This window comes from Rhinopithecus roxellana, chromosome 9 (genome assembly GCF_007565055.1).
Source record: "Rhinopithecus roxellana isolate Shanxi Qingling chromosome 9, ASM756505v1, whole genome shotgun sequence".
In the NCBI taxonomy this organism is placed as follows: domain Eukaryota; kingdom Metazoa; phylum Chordata; class Mammalia; order Primates; family Cercopithecidae; genus Rhinopithecus; species Rhinopithecus roxellana.
In genome coordinates, this window is record NC_044557.1 from 134385751 (window position 1) to 134413108 (window position 27358).

Consider the following 27358-nt stretch of genomic DNA (forward strand, 5'->3'; position numbering starts at 1 on the left):
TACTTTCTTCTCTTATTATATCCCTGGACAGTAGATGTTTATGTTAGGACAGTTTCCTATTGAACAATTGCTTATGCTCCAGGCTGTTTGCCAAACTTTTTTTTTTTTTTTTTTGAGATGGAGTTTTGCTCTGATTGCCCAGGCTGGGGTGCAATGGCACCATCTCTGCTCACCGCAACCTCCGCCTCCCAGGTTCAGGTGATTCTCCCGCCTCAGCCTCCCAAGTAGCTGGGATTACAGGCGTGCGCCACCATGCCTGGCTAATTTTATATTCTTATTAGAGACGGGTTTCTCCATGTTGGTCAGGCTGGTCTCGAACTCCCAACCTTAGGTGATCTGCCCGCATCAGCCTCCCAAAGTGCTGGGATTACAGGCATGAGCCACCGGCCCGGCCTCCAAACACTTTTCTTATAACATCTCAATTGATGCTCTTTCAAAAGGAGTTAGGTAGAATAAAATTCTGAAGTTGAGCCACTTGTAAAAGGCAACAGTAAGAGATGGAGCTGATGTTTTCTGAAAGTGTTTGGCAGAGGCTACAAAGTTTAAGGGGGAAGGAGGGAGTTTAATGGTCAAATAAACATGGAGAATGCTGGAATATTATTGGAAGTATATTTTGAGGCTAGGGAGATAAGTAGGATCTGGCAGAACATAGATCTCTAAAAATTGTGCACCCATGCTTCAGGGGATGCCATTTGTATAGACTACAATGTGAATAGTCTGTTCACCCCCAGACCTGCTCTCAGAGTTAAAAAGCACTGGGGAAAGTGAAGTAGGCTTGGGCACACTAGCAGTTTTCTATTCTGGAGTTTTGCACACTAGCAATTTTTGTTGAAGTGTGAATTCTAAGGTAGAAGTGGCTGAAAGATGCTTGTTTCCTATGGCAAACTGCTTGGATTTTATCCTGTAAAAGAGGGTTTGATTACTAATCTTAGGGTAAAATAAATTCAAGTATTCAGAGCCACAAGTGATAGAGCTAGACTTCATTCTAGTTATAGGTAGCTTTGAAGCCATTTCTATGGCTTCATATCACTATTTCTAATCTTTTGACTACAAAAATAAATTAGTATTTCACAATTGTAAGTTATATAATCTAGAAGATGGACTCTGTGATACCAATTTTGACTGCTTAGAGGTTCTTTGTTCTAGATAGGCAAATTTGCCAGACAGTTGTATTTCTCATCAGCAAAGCGTGATTATATTCTAAATTAAAATATTCTCATAGAAAAAGCCACTTAAGGTCATTTATTAATAAGAGCTAAAAAAAACTTGTTTTTTTCAGTTACACACTGTTGTACAAAATTAGATTCAACACAGCAACTGTTTATGGTTTCTATGGATCTCTATTTGATAATACACTTTTTAAAATTTTTAGTATTTTTTTGTAACTTTTGAATATTTGTTAAATGTTTCTTGAATTCCTATATGTGCTAAACACTGTTCTAAGAGCTGGGGAGACAAAAATGAACAAACTAGACAAAAATTCCTACCCTCATGGAGCATAATTTCCATGGAGTATAAGTATAATATTATTCATAAGCTTTTTAAAAGAGGTATGAAGAAATAATTGGAAAATCTTAGTTTAATATTTGTGTAGGGATTTTGATGTTCTAGAAATCATCTTTAAACTCTCTTCCCTTTTTAGTTTTTCAACACATGTCCTGGAAATGAACAGCTTCATATAGAAAATCCTTCATTTACATCAACTCCTATTTGTGGGCAGAAAGTTCTCATTACAACTCCTCTTCATAAGGAAACAACTCCCAAAGATCAAAAGGAAAATGTAGGGTAAGTAGGTATTAAATGATTGTGTTAGAGAAAATGGGGAGCACAATGTCAAGAGTAGATTAGCTTATTGTGCATATAAATAGCATGTATCATAATCCCTATTCCTACAGGACTTAGAATTTTTTTTTTTCAGACAGAGTTTTGCTCTTGTTGCCCAGGCTGGAGTGCAATGGCGCCATCTCAGCTCACTGCAACCTCCACCTCCCGGGTTCAAGTGATTCTCCTGCCTCAGGCTCCTGAGTAGCTGGGATTACAGGCATGTGCCACCATACCTGGTTAATATTGTATATGTAGTAGAGATGGCATTTCACTGTGTTGGCCAGGCTGGTCTTGGACTTCTGATCTCAGGTGATCTGCCCGTCTCAGCCTCCCAAAGTGCTGGGATTACAGGCGTGAGCCACTGGGCTGGGCCAGAATTTTTTTTTTAAATCATAGCCTTATGTTTTCTCCTTAGGACAGTCAAAACCAACTTAAATATAGTATCTTTGATTTCAATGAAAACATTTCTAGTACTTTTTTCTGTATTTATTCTTTTTTTCTATTTTAAGATGAGTGATTGAAATCAGAATTGTGTGTGTGTGTGTAAGAAAATTTAGCATGTGCTTAAATTGCTTTGCTTTCAGTAACTTGTATGCAATCAGATTGTGGCTATAATATAAATATTTAAATGATTGGATAGTTTCAGAACACCTACTATTAGAAGATCTATATTGGGTACCACACCAAGAACTCCTACTCCTTTTAAGAATGCGCTTGCTGCTCAGGAGAAAAAATATGGACCTCTTAAAATTGTGGTATGTATTTTTATTTTATTTTATTTTATTTTATTTATTTTATTTTATTTTATTTTATTTTATTTTATTTTATTTTATTTTATTTTATTATTTTTTGAGACGGAGTCTCGCTGTGCCGCCCAAGCTGGAGCGCAGTGGCCGGATCTCAGCTCACTGCAAGCTCCGCCTCCCAGGTTCACGCCATTCTCCTGCCTCAGCCTCCCGAGTAGCTGGGACTACAGGCGCCCGCCACCTCGCCCGGCTAGTTTTTTGTACTTTTTAGTAGAGACGGGGTTTCACTGTGTTAGCCAGGATGGTCTCGATCTCCTGACCTTGTGATCCGCCCGCCTCAGCCTCCCAAAGTGCTGGGATTACAGGCTTGAGCCACCGTGCCCGGCCGTATATTTATTTTATTTTTAATAATTTTCCTAATTTTAATAAAACACAAATTGTGATTTTTATCACTTTGATTTTTAACATTTAAAAAAGATGTTTACTGAAACAGATACAAAGCTTTATCTTTTGATTTTCAAGTTTTTTGTTGTTGTTTTGTTTTGTTTTTGTGATGGAGTCTCACTTTGTTGCCCAGGCTGGAGTGAAGTGGCACGATCTCAGCTCACTGCAACCTCCACCCCCTGGGTTTAAGTGATCCTCAGGCCTCAGCCTCCTGAGTAGCTGGTATTACAGGTGCCCGCCACCACACCAGCTAATTTTTGTATTTTTAGTAGAGATGGGGTTTCACCACATTGGCCAGCCTGGTCTTGAACTTCTGACCTCAGGTGATCCACCCCCGCCTCGGCCTCCCAAAGTGCTAGGATTACAGGTGTGAGCCACTGTGCCTTGCCTAATTTTTAAGTTTGAATTTTGTGTCCACCTTTTTCTTTAACTTGTAAATAAACCCTTGCTTGGCTTGTTTTGAATTCTTAACTTTATAGCATCCAGAGAAAACAGATCAGGTGTCAGTGGAACTCTTTTCTGTTTTTTTGTTTTTTTTTTCATTTTTCTTTCTTTTTTTTTTTTTTGAGACATAGTCTTGCTCTGTCACCAGGATGGAGTGCAGTGGCTCAATCTCGGCTCACTGCAACCTCCACCTCCCGGGTTCAGGCAGTTCTCCCTCAGCCTCCTAAGTAGCTTGAACTACAGGCTTGCACCACCATGCCCAGCTAATTTTTGTATTTTTAGTAAAGACGGGGTTTCACCGTGTTGGCCAGGATAGTCTTGATCTTTTGACCTCATGATCCGCCCATCTTGGCCTCCCAAAGTGCTGGGATTACAGGAGTGAGCCACTGCGGCCGGCCGGAACGCTTTTCTTAATACTGAAATTTACATTTTAGTAGTTTCAGTCATGGTTACATGTATTAGAATAAAATAATTTTAGTATTTTGATATACTGAAGCACTTTCATGATAATATTTAGGAAACTAATCAGGGTACCTCTTTAGGAAACTAATTAGGAAAAGGCTCAGTTTCCTTTTCTATGCAAAGGAGATCATAAAACACACCCCAAATTGTTACTGTGAAGCTGAAAGAGTTGATGTAATTAAAGGAGCTTGTCTGAGTTTCAAGTAGTGTGTGCTTGGTTGCTGCTGTTATTCTAATAATAGTATTTGCGGTAGTAGTTCACGAATGAATAGGACTGTGAAGTGTTCTAGGTACTGTGCTTTCATATATCTTACTGCCTTTGAAATACCTTGGAAAAGTGATGGGCATTTTAGGCAGATACAGATTTCTGACAAGTTCTTTAGAAATACGATTTTTAAAATATTGGTGACTTCCAGGGTTTTTTAGTTATGTTCTTCTGTTTTGAGCCACTTTTTGGTTAGATTCGTTAGCAAATTCTAGTTTAGTTGATTTAATTAATTTTCTGCCCAAAAGCATGTTACACACACACATCTACTAGTCTTTTCTTTCTTTTTCAAAATACTGTGTTAAAGGGTACATAGTAGGGTTGATTGAGTCTTTTTGTCATTTAGCTCCATGTACTGCTGTGAACAATCATGTTTCCTTTAGAGCTTCCTAGAGTTTTTATTTATGCATATACATAAATAAAACAAGAGTATGACCACACTTTATTATAACACCATTTTTTAATTTAACCAAGTAAATGTATATATTTATCCCATAATATTTAATGTTTGCATAATATTCCATTGTATGGAATTACCTGATTGATTTAGCCTGTCTGTTTCAGTGTTTTGCTGTTTATTTTAAAAATTAATCATTAATTCAGGAAATATTAATTGAGTGCCTAACAGGTTCCAGGCACTGTACTAGGCTTTAGGGATGGAATAAATGTTGAAAAGGTCAAGTATGGTTCCTGCCTTCATAGGGGCATGTAAACTAATTGGCAATTAGACAAGTAAACAATGATTTGAAAGCATTTAAAAATTCTACAGTGAGTCAGGGTCATTTGGTCAACATATAAGTGGAATAAAAATTATCATTTGATAGCTGGGTGTGGTAGAATGCTCTTATAGTAGTCCCAGGAGGTTTGTTTGAGCCTGGGAAGTGGAGGCTACAGTGCATGGTGATCAAGCCACTGCACTCCAGCCTAAGGGACAGAGTGCAGCTCTGTTTGAAAAAAAAAACAAAAACAAAAATATCATTTGTAGTAGGTTTCAAATACCTAAATTCCTTGTCGGTTTGTTTACTAGCCTTCTGACATTTTAAATTTAATACCAGCAGCACTCACAGCTCTTTGGATAGAATTTGACCATTGCCAAAACAGATTACTTGCATCAGCAATTTAAGATAAAAGGAAGGCAATGATTTAGAAATTAAAATTCCTAGCATATCTATAGGCTCATGTATTTCTTTGCAGTAAGCTGACTTCTTATTTCTCCTCCTCCTCCTCCTCCAGTTATTTACTGAGCATCTACTATATGCTAACCACTTAGCTTTCTTTTGTATCTTACTATGAGTCAAATGCACTTCTTGGAGATTGGCTTTGGAATTTTAATCAGGTATATCTTAAATATCTGTTGCCTTTTTAATAAACTTTGATTGTTTTAATATTTACTATGAATTACTCAAAAGGCCAAAAACTCTGTAGAAGTATTAAGTTTGGTAGTATCAAACCTGAAAAGTATTAAATGCAGGAGTTCTTTGCTTTTGACACATTAGAGCAATTAAGAGAATGATTCTTGCTAGTGAATGAATTAATCTGTCTTAGCCCTATTCTAGGACATTTATGTTCTTAAAGGGGGAAAAAACTCCAGATCTTTTTAAGAATACTATACTAGATCAAGAAAATGTGGGCTGGATGCAGTGGCTCATGCCTGTAATCCCAGCATTTTGGGGGATCAAGACAGGCAGATCATTTGAGCTCAGGAGTTCAAGACCAGCCTGGACAACATGGTGAAACCCCATCTCTACCAAAAATACAAAAAATTAGCTGGGCATGGTGATGTGCACCTGTGGCCCTAGCTACTTGGGAGACTGAGGTGGGAGGATCACTTGACCCTGGGAGGTGGAGGTTGCAGTGAGCTGATATTATGCTACTGCACTCTAGCCTGGGTGACAGAGTGAGACCCCATCTCAAAAAAAAATTGAGGAAAAAAAAAAAAGAAAATGTGGTACAAATACACCATGGACTACTATGCAGCCATAAAAGAGAATGAGGCCATGTCCTTTGCAAGCACATGGATAGAGCTGGAAGCCATTATCCTCAGCAAACCAACACAAGAATAGAAAACCAAATACTGCATGTTCTCATTTATAAATGGGAGCTAAATGATGGGAACATGTGGACATTTAGAGAGGAACAACACACACTGGGGCCTTTCAGAGAGTGGAAAGTGGGAAGATAGAAGATCAGGAAAAATAACTAATGGGTACTAGGCTTAATACTTGGGTGATGAAATAATCTTTGTTTTTGTTTTGTTTTGAGACAGTGTTTCACTCTTGTTGCCCAGGCTAGAGTATGGTGATGTGATCTCAGCTCACTGCAACCTCTGCCTTCCAGTTTCAAGTGATTCTCCTGCCTTAGCTTCCCCAGTAGCTGGGATTACAGGTGCCCTCCACCATCCTGGCTAATTTTCTAGTAGAGACAGGGTTTCACCATGTTAGCCAGGCTGGTCTTGAACTCCTGACCTCGTGATCCGCCTGCTTTGGCCTCCCAAAGTGCTGGGATTACAGGTGTGAGCCACTGCACCTGGCTAGGTGATGAAATAACCTACACAGCAACCCCCCATGTTTACCTATGTAACAAACCTGCACTTGGACCCCTGAACTTAAAAGTTAATTTGAAAAAAGAATACTTTATGTTCTTGGTGAAATATCATCATTAAAAAGCTCTTTGAGGCCGGGTGTAGTGGCTCACACCTGTAATCCCAGCACTTTGGGAGGTTGAGGTGGGCAGATTACCTCCTGAGGTCAGGAGTTCGAGACCAGCCTGGCCAACATGGTGAAACCCCGTCTCTAGTAAAAATACAAAAAATTAGCCAGGCATTGTGGCAGATGCCTATAATCCCAGCTACTCAGGAGGCTGAGGCAGGAGAATTGGTTGAACTGGAGGGTCGGGGAGTGTGGAGGTTGCAGTGAACTGAGATTGTGCCACTGCACTCCAGCCTGGGTGACAGAGCAAGATTCCATCTCAATAAATAAGTAAATAATAATAATAATAATAAGCTCTTTGAGAAGTATACAGAAACATTAACATAATTCCTGTATGTCTCAGTCTAGATGAGAACACTTTTAACATTTTATTTTCGTTTTAAAAGTTTTTGTAAGTTCTGTGAAATCTCATTTATATATGAATACTATTCTCTCTAACTTTGCTGGCTGGGGACTTAAGCTGCTGGTGTTTTTTTGGTTTTTGTTTGTTTTTGTTTGTTTGTTTGAGATGGAGTCTGGCTCTGTCACCCAGGCTGGAATCCAGTGTCGTGATCTCGGCTCTCTGCAACCTCTGCCTCCTGGGTTCAAGCAATTCTCCTGCCTCAGCCTCCTGGGGTGTGCACCACCACCCCCGGCTAATTTTTGTGTTTTTAGTAGGGATGGGGTTTCGATCTCTTGACCTCGTGATCCGCCCACCTCTGCCTCCCAAAGTGTTGGGATTACAGGCGTGAGCCACCATGCCCGGCAGTTGCTGGTTATTAAGTGCTGCCAGTTCTTTTATTTAGTAGAGGTTTGATTACCTTTTCAAGTATATCTTGGTTATGATAGGTATAAGTTAGATATAATTTTTAAATTTTTTCTGGGTTATAAGTTGTGCTTACCTATTTGACAGAAAGCTAGATGAAGAATATTTTGAGACTATTTCATCACTTAGCTCACACTCAATTGTCTGTCTGTCCATAACCTACCCTCCCACACTACACATACGCGCGCGCGCGCACACACACACACACACACACACACACACACACACACACACTCACTCTCTCCCTCTTCTTGGATACTGTGTCAGCTCTTTGCTTAGGCTAGGTATACAAGGATGAAATCGACCTAATCACTGCTGTCAAGTATCTCACAATCTTTGTGCTAACAGAAACATGTTAACTAGTAATTACATACCATGTAATAAATACAATAAAAGTAGAATAAGAGCTAGTGTATTCCCAATATGTTCTGTATTTCTTATTTTTATGTAAAAAAAAAAAATACTTGAGAAATAACATCTTTCTTTTCTGTTTAATTCTGAAGATCCTGACCTGAAAGCAGGAGCTACAGTGGTTTCCCCAAAAGGAAGATTTTTGTTTAGTAGCCTAGAAAGAAGAAATTGCCATTCTTTACTCAGTACTTGCAAATGTGTGGTATTGTTTTGCCATAAAATGGATTAATTAAATTAATATATCTATAGGGGCTAGGAGAAAATTATGACAATAATGGGAAAGTATAAAAGATGAGTTTCCTATATATAGGGAGAAAAAGGAATTGCTATAAATGACTTTTTACAACATTTTAAAAAACAATTTAGTCCCAGCCACTTGCCTTCTTGGAAGAAGATATTCGGGAAGTTTTAAAAGAAGAAACTGGAACAGACCTATTCCTCAAAGAGGAAGATGAACCTGCCTACAAAAGCTGCAAACAAGAGGTAATCTTCTAGTATTATTGTTAATAAAAGTCTTATTGTATCCAAGAGACTTTGCCATAAAGCTTCTACAACAAATTACTCATTTTAGAATACCGCTTCTGGGAAGAAAGTCAGAAAATCACTAGTCTTAGATAATTGGGAAAAAGAAGAATCAGGCACTCGACTGTTGACTGAAGACATTTCAGACATGCAGGTTTGTAAAGGATTATTATTATTGTTATTTTAAATGGTTGCTTTAAGTCCTAGTGGTTCTTATTTCTTACTCATTGTGTAGCCAGTTCATTAGAGATTCATGGAGGATTTTTATTTTAGTATCATTTTGCCTAATTCACAGAGAAACTATTCACTGTAGAGAATATCTTATTTACTTTTTTAAAATTTCTTTTGTTATGAGAGGAGTCAGCTGCCTTATATATGATGTCAAAAAATTGTAGTTCTCAAGATTTTAAATATCAGTTTATCTTTGGTTCATTTCCAAAATACTTAATATTACTACATTACTAGAAATTTCAGCAGAGCCAAATGCTTTCTTGGAGAGAAATAAACAGGGCTTCCATTACCACTTACTCAGTAGTCCCTCCATTTGTCTCCATTTTTGAATTAGTTATTTTCCTCTTTCTTTTTTCTCTCTTAGTCAGAAAATATATTTACTACATCCTTATTAATGATACCATTATTGGAAATACATGACAATAGGTGCAACTTGATTCCTGAAAAACAAGATATAAATTCAACCAACAAAACATATACACTTACTAAAAAGAAACCAAACCCTAACACTTCCAAAGTTGTCAAATTGGAAAAGAATCTTCAGGTATGGATTTATAAATTTCTTTAGTGATTTTTGTTTTTGTTTAATCAATGATCACTTTGGATTTACTGATCACAAATTATACTTTTTCTTTTAAATTCAAAATTGATTGTAACAATAACTAAACATTTACCATTATTTTGTCATTCACATTTGGGTTTGAGAGACTCATTCATCAGGGCACATATAAACTAAACCATTGGAGCTGTAACCAAAGACTCGTCTGGTGATTTCCTCAGCACTGTATCTTTTTTAAACTAAAGATATATAAATCTACTTCTGGCACCCCTTCTCCTGTAACAAATATGTATAGCCCTAATTGCTATTCTGAAAAAGGGTAAGTGGTTAGAAGCAGTTTCAGCATGATTTTGTTGGTACCATGGTTTCCAGTGAACTTTTTGGCTCAGAAGTTGTAAAACAAAGTCCTTTTTTTTTCTGTTGGGATGTGGCCAGTGTGTAACTGCAAATGGAGGTTAGGAAAATTTTTACTGCATTAAGAGTTTACCCCAGAGAATTTGAGAGTTCATTGAGTAGGGAATTTTCTTCTTTATGCCACAGTGACTGCAGCATTAGTATACCTGATGTTAAAGCATACCTTGAAAACATCTTTGGCAATCACATATGACCACCTTACATCTGTTTTCAGCCGCTGCTTTCTAAGAGCCATGTAGCACATTCTCTTAATCCATGTAAAATGATTTGAGTTCCCAGCATTTAATTAACATAGAACTTTTGGGGAAAGTTATTATATAGAAGATCATGTCTATAACATAGTAATCTTTATAATAAGGGAAGAAAAAAACATAAACTTGATTTTTTGCTATGAATATATTTCCTAATTTGTAAATAAAGCATTCTTGGCTCATTTTTTGACATTACCTCCTCTCTTTAAACCTTTTGCAAAATTTTAACATTTATTTCCATGTTAAGACTCATTTGATTTGGGGGGAATTGTTGGGGACAAGACTTCTAAACTGCCTCCATAGGCCTGTAAGCAATATAGATAGCTAAAATAATTGAGTTTTTAAAAACTTGATTTTAAAAACTTGATCAAAAATATTTCAGTATATATTTAAAAACATTATTATTAAAAAATACAATGCCATTGTTAAAACATTTTTATAATTATTGCTTATGAAATATCTAATCAGTTTAAATAACTGACTTTAAGAGTCTAATTGTGATATAATATGGATAGTTATTTTAATACTTTTCACATCATTATTAATATTTCCTTTCTAGTCAAATTGTGAATGGGAAACAGTGGTTTATGGGAAGACAGAAGACCAACTTATTATGACTGAACAAGCAAGAAGATATCTGAGTACTTACACAGCTACCAGTAGTACTTCAAGAGCTCTTATACTGTAATTATTATTAAAATTGATGAAATGCCCCACTCCCTTACTGCAATCTCTACTAAATTAGGTTGCAGTGAGATTTTTCTCAATTAGTTGTTTTTAAAGTTGTAAGATAGCCCTTTTAATACAGCATCTTTTTTCTATTCTATATAGTAGGCAGAAAGCTAGTAAGTCACTTAAGGGGTAGACAATTTCGTAGTTTATTTTTTAAGAGATGAGATTTTTAAAAATTGTTTTTAAAGAACAAGATGGGAAAACAATAGAATGTTCATGGATTTCTAAAAGTAAATTCTCATATTTTCTTCACAAGATATATGTTGCTACTCTCTTGATGCTGCAGTTTTGTTATAGATAGGTGTATGAGTAGATATGATTTCTGAAATTAGTCTATGTATGGAAAGCACACGATTTTATGAAGTACTTTTGCCCACGTGCTGATTTACTTAGGCTACCATTTACAAAGAAACACATTGAAAAGGAATTTAAAGGAAGGCTAGAAAGTTGCACTACTAATTTTTTTTTTTCAGAAGCAGTAAAATTAACTACAGTGTTAAATGTATTTATTTGAGCATAGTACTGAAAATAAAAAGCATTCAAAAAAGAGTTTTTTCTTTATTAGTAAATAGTATTTTCTTAATCTCAGAAGAGCTGAGAATTTTGTTGAATGTATTGTACAGTATGTAGGAGCAGGAGGACTTTGTAAATTGGAAAGAAGTCTGTTTTTTATAATTTATTTTTATTTTTAAAGCTTAAATGTAGATATTTATATGTATACAGGGTGCCTAGAAGCCAATGTTGTTTCCTGTTATTACAGCTAACACAGTAAAGAATAATTTTGACTTTAAGTATGAAACAGTAGTAAGTTATAGCTGCAAAGAGTACAATATCTATACTATATGTCACATCTACCTAAATGTTGCACTATGCCCTTTAAATCATGTTGGTTATAAAGTAGTTCTAAAAATGTACTAAATAATAATTTAATATTTTCTTTTAAAATTATATCGGGGATGGTCATATACATTAATCTGGTGATTTGTATATGTTTTTGAAATTTTTGCATTTTGTTTAAAAAATAATATGGTACTTTGGTCCCTAAAAACAGTCTGCACTTAGAAGTTTATATTTACAGTGTTTCAGAAGTGGAGAACATTATCTTTTATTTATAAAAATATTTTGTCCTTTTTTAAATGTTTTGTGTTTCTCTACAGGTTACAACAGTTGCTTCAGTTGCCTGTTTTAGGTGTTTGCACTTATTTTATTTCTTCTTGAAAGATTTTTTATTTGCTTTTGTGGTAGAGATTATATGTAATTTTTTTCAGTCATATAATGGTGTGCTGTCAACTTAAACACTGACAGGTAAATAGAATTGTACACTGTAGTTTGAATTATTTATAATTGACACACTCTCTCCCTCTCCACTCCTGAAGTATGCTGCTATAGAAAATAGCAGAATCGGCTTGCTGCTACGAGAGAAGGAAAGAGCGACCACCACTTGCACTGTGTGAAAAGATGAAAAACAAATGATGGCAAGTTCTCAAGTTAACTAAATGGAATCAACCATTACCAGGCAAATTCTTACAAATACCAAAATACTACTATGCCTTAAAAAACAAAATGAAAGCAGGTTAAGATTTTCTGCTCTGTTTGTATGTTAATAGAAATGGAAATACTAAGTATTTTAATGCTTAGCTCTTGAACAGTAGACCTAAAAGGGTTTTAAGCTATTTAAATCTATTTGCTAGTTTTTGCATATTTTATACACACACACACACACACACACACACACACATATATATAGTGAGAAGTGAAGAAAATGTATGGTACTAAGATTATGCCTTGTTGATAAATAGATAAACCAATTTGAATCTTCTTAGCATGTTTAAGTATGTTGATTGCTTTCTAATTAATGAACTTCTCACAGAAATTTCACTTAGTGAAACCAATGATTGTAGCAAACTCATACTGGATCATTTCAGTTACCTTGAACTAATAGCACATAATGGTTTTTTGTTGTTGTTGTTTTTAATGTAGCCCTTACCTGGATATACATAGTCTGCAATCACCAAAGTATAATATCTTATAAGAGCTATATTTTTAAAGCATATTTTTTCTTGAGCATTAAATTATCCTAAATGGTAATATATTGTGGATAAATCTGGGCTTATTGGACATAACACATATTTGGGTTGGTATTGGTTGAATCCTTCAGTTAACTGCTTTGTTGCTTTTTGCAAGATTTTTAATCTTAAACATGTCAGGCATCTTAAGTCACCTTTATAATGTTTTGTTCCTCTGAGTTTCTTTCAGTATGTTATACAAATGCCAGACATACATGTAGCAGCCATACTTGCATGGAAACTGACTACACATATATAATACTGCATTTTATTGTAAGGTTTTCACATTAATACAGCAATTACCCTGACTAAATTGAGTTTTGTGATATATGGAAAACTCCATTGTAAGAGAATCTTGCATACAATGTCAACATATTAACATCCAAAATAAAGCATCTGTGTACAAGCTGACTTGGCATTGCTCATTTCACTTGGTTTTGTGCTTTATAAGGACTGATAGAATCCTTAGAGACTTAACATTCTGTTCTTAGGCCTTTTTTCTCACTTAGAACTCTCTTTACGGTGATTTTACCAGTAAATACAACATTGCCCCTTTATTGAGCCTCATTTAAAACCAGATTTTCAGCTGCCTTTCAGATACTTTCACATGACACTTCCTGTTGGCGCCTTAAACACATATTCAAAGCAGATTTCCTTTTTCCCAACTTCGACCTGCCCTTCCTTTGTTCTGTCACTTAGTGGTATTGCCTTCCCTTCATTTACCCAGTGAGTAATCACCCACCCCCACATTGAAGTCAGCTGTGAATTCTCAGCCTGCATATGGCCTCTGTCTCCATTCTATAGAAATGTCAAGAAATTGAACAGGGGCATAAGGGTGTCATCTGGGAAAGGCACACTGGTCATCCAGGCAGGGCTCTTTGGTATTATATTACTTCAGTAAATTCATCACCATCTAGATTCTATCTTTAGCCTTGTAGGCTCAGAAGTCTGAGGGAATTAACTCATTAAAAATGAGTTTACCTCTCAGTAGAAGGCTTACATCAAGTTTATGACTGATATATGAAATTATAATGCCAATCTATTAATTTGTAGCATGAAATAAAACTGCTGAGAGGACTAGGCACATTCTCTCCTTATATGTAAACAGAAAGAAACAAATATAAAAAACAGACGTTCCATAGTTCTCTGTTGCCTAAATAATAATAATTCTTCTCCTTCACTCCCTAACCTGGACATGACCAACTTCATTTTTCAGTCATACTGGCAACTTTGATCTCCTGGGAACACATGTGCACACTCCCATCTCCAGGCCCGTGTTTGTAATATCCTCTTTGTATGACTTCTTTTTTTTTTTTTTGAGACGGAGTCTCACTCTGTCGCCCAGGCTGGAGTGCAGTGGCACTGTCTCGACTCACTGCAACCGCCACCTCCCAGATTCAAGCAATTCTCCTACCAGTAGCTGGGATTACAGGTGTGCACCGCCATGCATGGCTAATTTTTGTGTTTTTAGTAGAGATGGGGTTTCACCATGTTGGCCAGGCTGGTCTCCAGTTCCTGACCTCAAGTGATCCGTCCGCCTCAGCCTCCCAAAGTGCTGGGATTACAGGCGTGAGCCACCACGCTGGGCCCTCTTTGTATGACTTTTCTTTGTTTCCCTAGCCTGTTAAAATCTTAGCCTTTAAGGCACGGGTCTGTGAGTCATTTCCTGATTATCCTAGTGCTTCCATAAAACTTTCCCACCAGACTTTACATTTCTGAAGAGTAGGGATTGCTGTTTATAACTCCTTCATTTCTGTGTCTATCATGGTGCTTAGAAAAATCTCGCCAAGTGTTAAATTTAAGTAATTTAAAAACTTAGTTATGACTCGGAATATTAACCATACTTTTTTATACTATGAATTATAAATAGCTTTGATTTATTAGTTATCTGCATGAAGCTAGTTTTGCTTCATAGCCAATAAATTGTATTACTCTCTTAAAATCTTTCAGTTCATTTTATAGCCGTATAATTTCCTGCTTGACTTATCTCTATAGTGGTAGGCTTGCCAGCCAATCAGACCTTTAATTCATAATGTAAAACTGATGATAGTATTTGAAGAGGTGCTTCCTACTTGGTGAGAAGTGAAAATTTATTTGTAATTAAGTAGTAGATGATAAATTGAACCAAGTAGAATTCTGTTGGAACATTGCACTTTCCCCAGGCCTTTTTTTTTTTTTTTAAACGAGTGTGGATATGGTCAATAATATGTGAAATATATCAGTAGAAAAGCAAGATAAAGTACAGTTGGAAAATACTTGTGACTCATGTGCTAGGAAGAGAGTGTTTTTGAAAACATTTTAGTGTGTTGGTCTAAGTACATCAAAAGCTGTTGAGTTTGGAGCAAATACTATTAAAAGTAGTAGTGTGTACTGCCCTTATTTCTGAAGTTTACAGACCTGGTATGCTTAACTCAAGTTCCAAGTACAGAATGTACTAGGTTTGATTGGATTTTCCTGGCCAGCACAGGGAAAGAAGGCAGGCGATTCACTTTACTCTGATTTAACTACTGTAATTTTGCCAAACAAAGCTCAAAAGTTATGAGCAGATTTGAACATAATGTCCTAAGCCCTAATATTGTTAGTACTTACGTATTTATTCAGTTTAGCTAAGTGCTTACGAAGGGGAGATGAATAAGTATATAACAGAAATATCTTTTCTCCTTTAGCCAAAAGTGAGATGGATCAAATAACCAGGTTCCCTATTGTATGTGTAGATGCTCATTTGTGAATAAAGGTATAGTTGGACTCTGCCCAGATGACATGGATTTTTCCCTCTCTCATATTCAGAAGTTTGCAGACTATAAGTTTGAGTACAGTGTGGCAGCTGCAGCCGCACTCCACCCACTGTGCTAAAACTTTTACATACATTATCTCACTTAATCCTCACAATACCCCTATGAGGCAAACACTGTTATAATCCACTTCTCTGGATGTGGAAACAGGGTTAAGCGGCTTGTCCAAACTCACAATGAAATGCTGAGTTGGGATTCAGTCATCCAAAGTTTAGTTTGATTCTTTGAGCATAGGGCACAAAAGATTACATAGTGTGATTCCCTTTATATAAAAGTACAAAAACAGGCAGAGCTAATGCATGTTGTTAGAAGTCGGGATAGTGATGGTCCTGGTGGTAGGTTGGAAGGAGCACGGGGTGGTTGCTGCAATACTCCATTTCTTGCACCAGGTACTGATTTCATGGATGTGTTCACAGTTTGTAAAAATCAAGCTCTACTATTAATGGTATGTGTACTTTATCTACATTATGCCTTAATAACAAGTTTTAAAAATTAAACCTAGGTTATAACAGGAACATAAAAGTGCTCAGCCAGAACAAAATGTAATGAATCATTTTCTTTTTTTCTTTTCTTTTTCTTTTTTTTTTGATACGGAGTCTCACTCTGTCGCCCAGGCTGGAGTGCAGTGGCGTGATCTTGGCTCACTGCAATCTTCGCCTCCCGGATTCAAGTGATTCTCCTGCCTCAGCCTCCCAAGCAGCTGGGACTACAGGCATGCACCACCACCCCCAGCTAATTTTTGTATTTTTAGTGGAGACAGGGTTTCACCATATTGGCCAGGCTAAGGCTGGTCTTGAACTCCTGACCTCATGATCCACCCGCCTTGGCCTCCTAAAGTGTTAGGATTACAGACGTAAGCCACCATGCCCGGCCAATGCATCATTTTCTATATTCTTCCATTTATATGCTTGCTTGTGAGAGTCTACAAAGCTTGCACTCAGAACTTTTCATTATTCTCCAGCATGTGTTAGGCCCATTTCTCCTGGTAAAGTAAATTTATACGAAATTTTTACATGAAATAATTATTCCCTTGAGCTACATATACTAACTTTTTATGTGTATGACCAAACTCTTTTTATTTCCTTGTTTTTTTTTTTTTGTTTTTTTGTTTTTTTGTTTTTTGATATAGGATCTCACTCTGTTGCCCAGGCTGAAGTGCAGTGGCGAGATCTCAATTCACTGCAACCTCTGTCTCCTGGACTCAAGTGATCCTCCTACCTCAGCCTCCTGGGTAGCTGGAACTACAGGCCTGAGTCATGCCTGGCTAATTTTTGTATTTTTGGTAGAGGCAGAGTTTCACCATGTTGCCCAGGCTGGTCTTGAACTCCTGAGCTCAAGTGATCCACCCGCCTCAGCCTCCCAAAGTGCTGGGATTATAGGCATGAGCCACCGCACCTGGCCTGTAAGTGCTAACTCTACCCCATTGCATGAATCCTTTACTCAAGCCAAGCTACACACTCGCAGTTCTCCATAAATATTCACAATTACCCATCTCTGAATCTCCACCTCAAAGTTCATACTTTCATTCCTGCCCCCACCAAAATATCCATATTCCCCAAATCACTTGTCACGAGATAGTCATCTGTCTAATGTGGTCCACTAGTACTTTGTACCTTATCAACTGCACTTCTTTATAACACAGTATGTTATCTTGTTTATTTAGAGTTGATGTTAACCAACATTTACTTAATTCACTGATCTAGTTAACCCACATTCTTCCTTCCCAGGGTCCCTGTTCACCAAGGGCTTGTGGACTAGTAGGGCTCTCCAGCTTATTGAACACTTTTGCTCAGTTAACTATGAGTGCAAATAATGCCAGAAACGAGGGCTACTACTTTTTTACATTTAATATATTTTATTTAATCCAATATATTCAAAATAGAATTTTAACATGTGATTAATATATGTTATTAATGAAATATTTTACAGTCCTTTTTTTCATTCTAAGTCTTTGAATTCTGATATGCATTTTGCACTTACAGCACATCTTCATATAGACTAGCCACATCTCAGGGGCTCAATAGCCACATGTGGCAAGTAGCTACTGTACTGGGCAGTGCAGTTCTAAATCACATGGAATTCACAAAGAAAATCTTTTGGCCGGGCGCGGTGGCTCACGCCTGTAACCTGTAAATCCCAGCACTTTGGGAGGCCGAGACAGGCGGATCATAAGGTCAGGAGATCGAGACCATCCTGGCTAACACGGTGAAAACCCGTCTCTACTAAAAACACAAAAAATTAGTCGGGTGTGGTGGTGGGCGCCTGTAGTCCCAGCTACTCGGGAGGCTGAACCAGGAGAATGGTGTGAACCTGGGAGGCGGAGATTGCAGTGAGCTGAGATTGCGCCACTACACTCCAGCACTCCAGGCTGGGCGTCAAGCGAGACTCCATCTCAAAAAAAAAAAAAAAAAAAAGGAAATGCTTTGTAATTCTGAAGAAACACAACCTATTTCGGGCCACAATAGAACAACTCAGTAAGTTATAGTCATTGTAATCCTTCCCTCCTTCCCCCACTGCCTCTTTCTCTTCATTCCTTCCTCCCTGCCCTTCTTCCTCCTTTCCTCCCTTCGTACCTCCCTTCCTTCCTCTCTCCCTTCCTTTTTTCCTTCCTTCCTCCCTGAGTGTTTTAGAGTTTGAGTTTAATCTCATTTCTTCTCACTGACCATGGGGACCTTGTCCAAGTAACTAGCTTCCATTTCTTCATTAGTAAAACAGAGATTACTACATTTTTTAACTCCTTTCCCATCTCTCTCAGTGGATTGTAAGCTCCCCAAAGGTGGGAGCTTTGTCTTGCTCACTACGACATGTCCAGCATTTAGCACACCACCGGAAACTATGCAAAACACCCATGATGCAGTGGAGAGCGGAAACAAGCAGCCCTGCTGGCACAGTTAAATTCTAGGAGCAGAGATAGACAGAAATCCAAGTGCTGTGAAGGGAATATGGTTCCATGAGAGGCTGTGAGAAAGGAAGCTCATCTGTTTTCCTCAGGAGAAAGTTATGTTTGAAGTGAGATCTTACAGATGGATAGGCATGAGGTAAATAGGTAAAGAGGTTGGGGACCAGCAGGTCATGGCCCAATGGAGGGGCCCATTCCATATTCAAAGGTGGGGGAGTGGGTGCTGAAATAGATTGGTGGAGGAAAGGTGTGGTCCAGAGGAGCCTCCTGAGGCAGAGGGGCCTGGCTGGCCATGTATACCCCAGGAGGCAGATTCACAGATGGAGATGAGCAAGGAGGAAATGCATTGGGGAGTGTTCTGGTGATCCACACCTGAGGAAGGGGAGGAAGCAGGACTGGCAGAGGGAGAAGCTGGGCTGCAGTGCAGTCTCCACGAAGGCCTCGGAAATTCCATGGGAGAGCTCTGAAGCTGATGACCCTTCAAGTTGTCCCAAGTCAGGATGAGGAGACCACATCTTTATAGTCCTGGGTCTAACACTGGAAGTGGACTGCCCTGGGAAAGGGGGCCGCCCTTTGGGTGAGAACACTCTTGTCAGCAGAGCTAATTCCTTGATTGGTGTCTGTGGAATAAGAGGCAAAATCATCCTCTGAGAGGAAAAGGAGGTACTGTTGGTATGGGAGGCACAATCAGAGATCTCATGAGAATAACGAATTTTTGAAATAGTCCTTGAAAGGAATGAAGGATTTGATTAGGGAAACACAGTAGAATTGCCAAGGGGCACCAGTGACTCATTTTAGGTTGGTAAGCATGAGTTCAGGCCCTCTCCTATGTCCATAATGATACTTTTGTGCTAATTTAGTCCCCACTTTCCTCTCAGCTGGGCACGCTACCATGGCAGAAGCCCTGCACTGAGTGTACAGTGATACTCACCTGTCTTGCCCCTGGCATCCTCCAACAAGGCAAGGTTGATCTGGTGTAGCAGCAGAGGAAACAGGCAGCATATGCATTTGCCAAATGGATGTGACAAAGGCTGGAGAGGCAAGGGAGTGTGGAATATTATCAAGGATGGTGGTTCATGGAATGGCAGGACAACCCTCTATATGACATCACCTCGCCTCTTTTGAATTCCAGTTATAACTATCCCTCCCTTGTGGTTGTCATTAATTCCAGTTTTTGGTCATAGATGTTTATGTGCAGCTTAACTCCTCTTCTCAATCCATAACTCTCTGAAGAGTTCCAACTCCCACAGGGCCCTGAATAAATGTTTTCTAACTGTTCTGGAATGTTATCTTCTGGTTTTATTTTGACTCACCTACATTGATTTTATAGCTTAGCCAAGTGTTAGGGGACAAGGAAGGGAGCCTGGATCTGTACCCTAGGTTTCTCATTCATTCATTCATTCATTCATTCCTTCACTCAACAAACATTGTTCATATCCTACCATAACCTAGTAGGGATAAATCAGACCTGGTTTCAATCCCAGTCACAAGATTTTAAATCTTGTTGGGTAGGGGGAGACACACTCCAAACACATAACCACCCTAATGATTACATAACTACAAAACTTGATAAACATTCTGAAGAAAGGTAATACGGAGTCTATGGCCATCTATAATGAAGGGACTCAATAGATTGGTCAGGTGGGGAAAGTTTACCCAAAGAAATGATGCTGGATCAGAATCCCTGACTGGGAAAAGGATTATCAGGGAGAAAGAGATAAAATGTAAGAATATGAACAGAACGAGGCTACGATTATTTATTGGTTGGCATTTGCTACCAAGTGGCATTTGTCCAAATTCTGCATCTTTCAAAATTTCAGAAGGGCACAAGAAATATGGCACCTTGTTGGGGACTGTTGGAAGAAGGAAAGCCAGTTGTTAGGACAGGCCCCCTTGATCTTTGACCTTCTGGTTCTCACTTAACAACTATAAATACTTCTGGAAGGAAACTTCCTGTATACACATCTACAATCTATTTCTATAACTATATTGAATATAGAAAACTCAAACCCAGCATACAGTCAGGGCCATTATTGTCAACATATTGAGTTAACTCTTATCATTAAGTCCTAAAGGACTCTAGAGTTTATTGAAATGGTATTTAAAAAAAAACAAAACTTGAAATGATTTGAAAAGCATATAATGACAGTTATTGGGTAAATTCTTTCTTTAAAAACAATGAAATACATAAAGTATCTACATTGGATTTTGTTTATTGATTTCCCTTAGAGAATTTTAACTTTGAATTTGGTTGGTTTCTTGTCACCCAGCTGGCTCTGACCCATCATTTTATCATTTCTACTCAAGGAATATCAACTCACCTATTCAAGCCACTGTGATCAATTATTTTGGATCACAGAAATTTGAGAGAGAAAGATGTTAGTTTTTTTTTTTTTTTTTTTTTTTGGTAAAATGAGAAATTTTACACTATACTCTGTGTATTTATCTCCTTATTGCCACCGTGACAAATTACCCCAAATTTAGTGGCTTAAAACAACACAAACTTATTATCTTACAGTCTGGAAGTCAGATGTTTGAAATAGACTTCAATGGGGTAAAATCAGGGTGTCCCAGGTAATCCAGGATAATCTCCTTATGTCGAGAGCCTTAATCACACCTGCAGTCTCTTTTTGTAAAGCAACGTGTTCACAGGTTCTGGGGATTCAGACATCAACAGTTTTTGCAGAATCATTATCTATCCTCTCACATCAGGCTATTATAAAGGAGTAAATTGTTGTATTTTGGTAGATATATATAGTCCATGTACAAATTTTGAATAGTGAAGCAAATGCAACATATTATATAATCCTCAGAAATTGTAGTTAATGAAAAGAGCTATCCAGATAGTCCCTATGTAAGATGAATTTTTTACCTTAAATGCTCTATTTTCTATTAGATTATTTTAATTTCATTCTTAACTTTTTGTTTTGTTGTGTTTTATTTTGTTTAGCATGGAAAAGAATTTCTGTATCATTCATTCATTGGTGCAGCAAATATGCATGTGTATGTAGGAGGCATTCTCTCCAGGCGTTGGACTGGGCACACTCTTCTTATTAGAAATCACCATGCATAAAGCTATACTGATGCTACCAAAAAAATCAAATCAATGTAGCTTAATGTTTGGAGAATATGAAAGACAAAATTCAAGATATAAAGAAGAAACCTGGGTTGAATCTTTGGGAAGAACAATTATAGGTATTAGTATAAATTTCTCATGCCTTTGGACTGTAGAATAAATAGGTGGACCATATTATATTGAGAGGTGGGATCATGAGGTTTGCCATAGAACCAAAAGTTGATAAAGCAAGCATTTTTTTTTCTATATATATATATATATATACTTTTTTTTTTTTTTTTTGAGACAGGGTTTCACTTTTTCACCCAGATTGGAGTGCAGTGGCACAATCTCGACTCATTGCAGCCTCAACCTCCTGGGCTCAAGCAATCCTTCCACCTCAGCCCCCGCAAGTAGCTAAGATTACAGGTGCTCGCCACCATGCCTGGCTTTTTTTTTTTTTTTTTTCTATTTTAATAAATTTAATTGAAAATTTGAGGTCAATTCTCTTTCTTACAGAATGAGTAATTGCTAGACATTTAGTATTTAAGGAAATTTGCTTATATGTATTTAGCTATCTCCAAGTATTTTAAACATATACTCTTTTATATGTGAAAGAGAAAATTAAAATTTAGAGAAATCTTGGGAAGTAATAGCTGCTTCTTACCACCCACTCTTTAAAATTAACTAACTAGTAGCTGGGCGTGGTGGTGAGTGCCTGTAGTCCCAGCTACTGGGGAGGCTGAGGCATGAGAATCGCTTGAACCTGGGAGGCAGAAGTTGCAGTGAGAGCCACTGCACTCCAGCCTGGGCAACAGACACCCTGTCTCAAATAATAATAATAATAAAAACAAAATAAAATAAAAGTAAAAATAAAAATAAATAAATAAATAAAATTAGCTAATTGTTAACTCGTTTCCTCTTTCCAGTACTCCCAGGTTAATATATGGCCCATTTTCGTGTCCTCTAGGCCCAGATCTGCTTATGAGATGGTGCCAAGCCTCCATTTCTGCCCATGTTGCAGTTCTCCCCACCCTTTCCTTCTTCCAGTATTATTATATAAAGTGAGGTATCTCTCAGCTGAGGTGGGAGTAGTTGTAATTGCAGAAGCATTTCTTTCACAATTGTTTAAAATGGAATGAGACAAGTTTGCATCTCTCGCCTGTTGGGGTATTATCACCTTTTCCAAGGTTGTGTATTATTTTTCAGAGCTGGGAGAATATCAGGTAAAATGCAGCCACCTGCAAATGGTCCTTTGAGGGAATTATGTTGTAAACCATGGAATAAATGACTTAGGAACAAATTTCAGTGGTCACTCTCAGGGTTTTCATAGCATTTTGAAAAAGTCACTGCAGGAAAGGGTGCCATTCCTTGGTGAGGAAGCCGTAACAGGAAATAGTCAATAGAAACCTTTGTCAGTTACTTAAACAATAAAAGGATTGTGGCAGCTTCCCGGTGGTATGAAGGAAAGCGTTTATGTGTTGCCTAAGCTGGACTTCCCTGTAGTGATTTGTAAAAGCCAAATAATTGAGGGCGGCAAGTCCCTCTGATGACTGCAGGCCACCAGAGAGGCCAGCCCTGAGCAGTGGGGCGTGAAACACACACGTCGCCAGCCTTTTGTTCCACAAGCAGACCAGCTTGGGCAGGAGATTCATTGGAGGCTACTCTGAATGAGAAACTGCAAAGTTATGAATGGCCCGTCTGCTCACAGGCCACAGCCGTTGGATCTCTTGAGTCCTCTAACCTCTTTTCTAGTTGCTTCAATCCGTTTCCTCCAAAATCAGATGTCATTAGGCATTGTTTTCAGAAGAAATAACCAAGGGATAGCACTGAGATAAACAGTTGCTTTACTTAATTCCCATTTTAGCCATAAATTGCTACAGAAGGATTTGTAAAAACGAACAACATTTACTAGTCTGAAAATCCGTTAAAAGTGACATAAGGAAGGAAGGCATAAATTGTTTGTTGAAAAATGACAGTAATATAATGGAAAGAAGCTGGTCTCCATAAGGAGCCAGAGCACTGCAGGGCTGGCATTAGGGGAATGATAAATGGCCTGGGTGGTGCTCCATGCTTTCCAGCGCTGGTTTCTGCATGGTTTCATTTGGTTTTCACTGTAACTTCTACAGATAGCTATTAATATGATTCCATTTTACAGAGGAACAAACTGAAGACCAGAGAAATTATTTGACCTGCCCAAGATCATACTGCCACAGGTGGATTTATTGTAAAGCAAATGAAGCTTAAGCATCAAGGCTTGTATGGACCCCTGTGAATGCAGGGAGCCACACACAGTGTGAGATATAGGAGGGGGACAAGATTGCAATCGGAAAGCATTTCTATATAAGCATTTCTGGTAAATTGCCTAAAGAGCTCTCAGAAGAAAAGATCGAAATCTCCACATCTCCAGAAATGTGTTGTGATTTCCTTTTTTATGCCAAAGGAACAGTCAATTCTCCTAATTTTGTATTCTTAAAGAAAGGGTCCCCAAGTTGTAAAAGTTTGAGCCCCATAAAACCTGCATGTGCTTTTGCACACAGGTGGTAAGTCATAGATCTGGGTTTTGAATTTCAGTCCTCTGATTCCAAGAGCTGTTCTATTTTCAGACTATGTCGAAATGCAGAAAAGTATAAATAGGACATCAGAAAAGGCAGGGCATGAGAATTATAATTGTAATAATGTAAAACCTTATATGTGATAAAAGACTGAAAGAAAACACTTTCAGGCTAAGAACTATGTGTTAAAATGTGTAGTTTAGTGATTTATCTTCTTTTTTTCCCTAAATTTTCTGAAATGCTAAGGTATTTCAATAGTGTAAGATGAAACTGGACATACAGAAGGATTTAAAATTTTTACTGATTTAACAGTTTATAATACTAGTTGTTCAAATTTTAAGTGTTTATAAAGCAAGGCCAGGTTACCAACAATCGAACTTTCAAATTCAAATAAATTCTGGCAAATAGTTTATTTTCTCTGAAGGCATTGATATCTCATTTAAATTTTCTTGATGGAAGAAGAAAGATGGAATTTTATTTCCAAATACCACTAGCTTGCATTTATTTTGCAGTAGATCCTTGACATCCACTGTGCTTGCATATTGTTTTTTTGTTGTTTGTTTGTATGTTTTGAGACACAGTCTCACTCTGTCCCCCAGGCTGTGGTGTAGTGGTATGATCTCGGCTCACTGCAACCTCTGCCTCCCAGGGTTCAAGCAATTCCACCGCCTCAGCCTCTTGAGTAGCTGGAATTACAGGTGGGCACCGCCATGCCTGGCAAATTTTTGTATTTTTAGTAGAGATGGGGTTTCACCATGTTGGCCAGTGTGGTCTTGAACTCCTGACCTCAAGTGATCTGCCCGCCTTGGCCTCCCAGAGTGCTGGGATTACAGACGTGAACCACCGTGCCCAGCCAGTTTTTACATAAAAAGTAGAACTAATGTTGCTTATCCCTTCTCTAACATCTGGTTTCATTTGTATATAAAGGAGGTGTTGATATTGCACAAAGGGTCAGAAAGAAGGCCAGGATTCTCATCCTAGAGAGAGATCTCTGGAGGAATGATAGATCTGACAGTAGCCTAGGTTGGCTACCTTAACCTCTCTAAATTTCAGTCTCCTCTTTTACAGAATGGGAACAGGTATATCTTTGTTACTAACCTCTGAGTTAGGTTGAAATGAGCTAATGATTGTGTATGTGCCTATCAACCATGGAATTGTCTGCAAAGATGAGGCATTCTTATTGGCCAAATGACTAACTACTGTATTATTATATCAGGAAAACAAGTCATTGTAAATAGAAACCCTGCCTCAAATTTGCAGAGGAGACTGCCCAATTAGCAGAGGTATGGATGATTAAGAGGGCAGGTAATCATTTCTATCTCATTCAATACTGTAATTCAAGCACATAGTACAGTGCCTGGCATATGGTATATGCTCAATAATTATTTGTGGAATAAATGTATACATGCATATATGCAAGAACGATGGAAATTTTGCCCTACTCCAATATTGGGTTCCAATATTAAAGGGTAATTTTAATCAATGGAGATGAAGGAATTGCATTTCAGGCAGAGAGAACAAAAATGAGTAAAAGGCTGGAGAATGGAAAATTAAGGATATACTTAAGGAATGCCAAGTGGCTCCACTTTGGTTGAAGAAATCATGTGGTAAAAATACACACTGGGGCCAGACCCTAAGGGGCCTTTAAAATCCTGGTAAGAGGTTGAACTTTCATACTGAAGGAGTTTGGGAGCCTATGAGTATGTGTTACAAACAGGAAAGTTTGTGCTGGCAATAGGCAAGATGGGCCACCAAGAAATGGCTCACATAGTGACCATTGGCCCCAAGCTTTAATACGGCTAGCTTATTCCCATCCAATCAATCAACAAGTATTTACTGAGTGCCTCCTGTGTGCAAGAGCCTGTGTGGACCATGTGTGGCAATCACAGAAGTACAAGACAAAAGTGAACATTAACATTGTTCACAGCTCCCCCCAGAAAGATGGACATGTGCATGTGAAAAGTTTACCAAAAACACACAGCAGTTCCTGCTGTGGACCAAAGGAAGGGATAGAGATGGAACGCTTTAAGAGTTTGGGGGAAGATCGAATGCTGGGCCAGAGCAAAAAATTGCCATAAAGGACATTATTGGGACCATGCTGGGGCTGCCATAATAAAATATTATTAACTTATATTAATGTAAGTGGCTTAAACAACAGACATTTATTTCTCACAGATCTAGAGGCTGGAAGTCCAAGATCAGGGTGCTGGCAAACTTGGTTTCTGGAGAGAGTTCTCTTCCTGCCTTGCAAACAGCCATCTTCTTGATGCGTCCTCATATGGCCTTTCTTGTATGCATGTGTGGACAGGCAGGAGAGATCTCTGGTGTCTCTTCTTATAAGCATACCAGTCCTATTGGATCAGGGCCCCATGCTCAGGACCTCATTTAACCTTAATTACTTCTTTAGAGGCTCCATGTCCAAATACAGCCATGCTAGGGGTTAGGGTTTCAACATATGAATTGTAGAAAGACACATTCGGTCCATGCAATTAGCAACACTTAAGTAAAATTAATATATTAGATAATGGTATTGTATCAGAATTAACTTTCATGATTTTGATCTTTGTAGTATGATTATTTAAATGAATATTTTTGTTTCTAATACAGGAGCAGTATTTAGGGATAAAGGAGTAACTCTCAGTTCAAGGGAAATGTGAGTGCCTGTACATATGCATGTGTGTGTGCACACGCATGTATGCACGTAAACATACAGAGAGGGAAAGAGGATAATAAAGCACATGTGGCTAAAATGTCACCAATTGGTGGACCTGGTTTGAAGAACTATTCAGAAATTTCTTGTATTGGCCAGGCACTGTGGCTCACACCTGTAAACTCAGCAATTGGGAGGCCAACATTGGTGGATCACCTGAGGTCAGGAGTTCAAGATCAGCCTGGCCAACATGGTGTAACCCCGTCTCTACTAAAAATACAAAATTAGCCAGGCGTGGTGGCATATGCCTGTAATCCCAGCTACTCAGGAGGCTGAGGCAGGAGAATCGCTTGAACCCGGGAGGCGGAGGTTGTAGTGAGCCAAGATCACACCACTGTACTCCAGCGTAGGCAACAAGAGCAAAACTCCGTCTCAAAAACAAACAAACAAAAAAAAAACCAAACAAAACAAGAAATTTCTTTTACTATTCTTGTTACATTTAGTGTCAAATCATTTCAAAATT

The 27358-nt window shown here is 38.1% G+C and overlaps 1 protein-coding gene across 3 annotated transcripts in view; it reads left to right on the plus strand.

The window, feature by feature from the left end:
• Nucleotides 1-13295, plus strand: part of MYBL1 (MYB proto-oncogene like 1) — a 49241-nt gene extending 35946 nt beyond the window's left edge. For 2 of the 3 annotated variants that reach the window (XM_010371583.2, XM_010371584.2), the window contains exons 11-15: nucleotides 1643-1785; nucleotides 2465-2579; nucleotides 8476-8592; nucleotides 8681-8785; nucleotides 10646-13295. In XM_010371583.2, the coding sequence (XP_010369885.1) occupies nucleotides 1643-1785; nucleotides 2465-2579; nucleotides 8476-8592; nucleotides 8681-8785; nucleotides 10646-10774 (609 nt within the window). In that variant the 3' untranslated portion in view covers nucleotides 10775-13295. Of the gene's footprint in view, nucleotides 1-1642; nucleotides 1786-2464; nucleotides 2580-8475; nucleotides 8593-8680; nucleotides 8786-9226; nucleotides 9407-10645 lie in introns of all 3 variants that reach the window. The other variant, XM_010371582.2, reaches the window with a different exon arrangement.
• Nucleotides 13296-27358: the final 14063 nt, after the last annotated feature.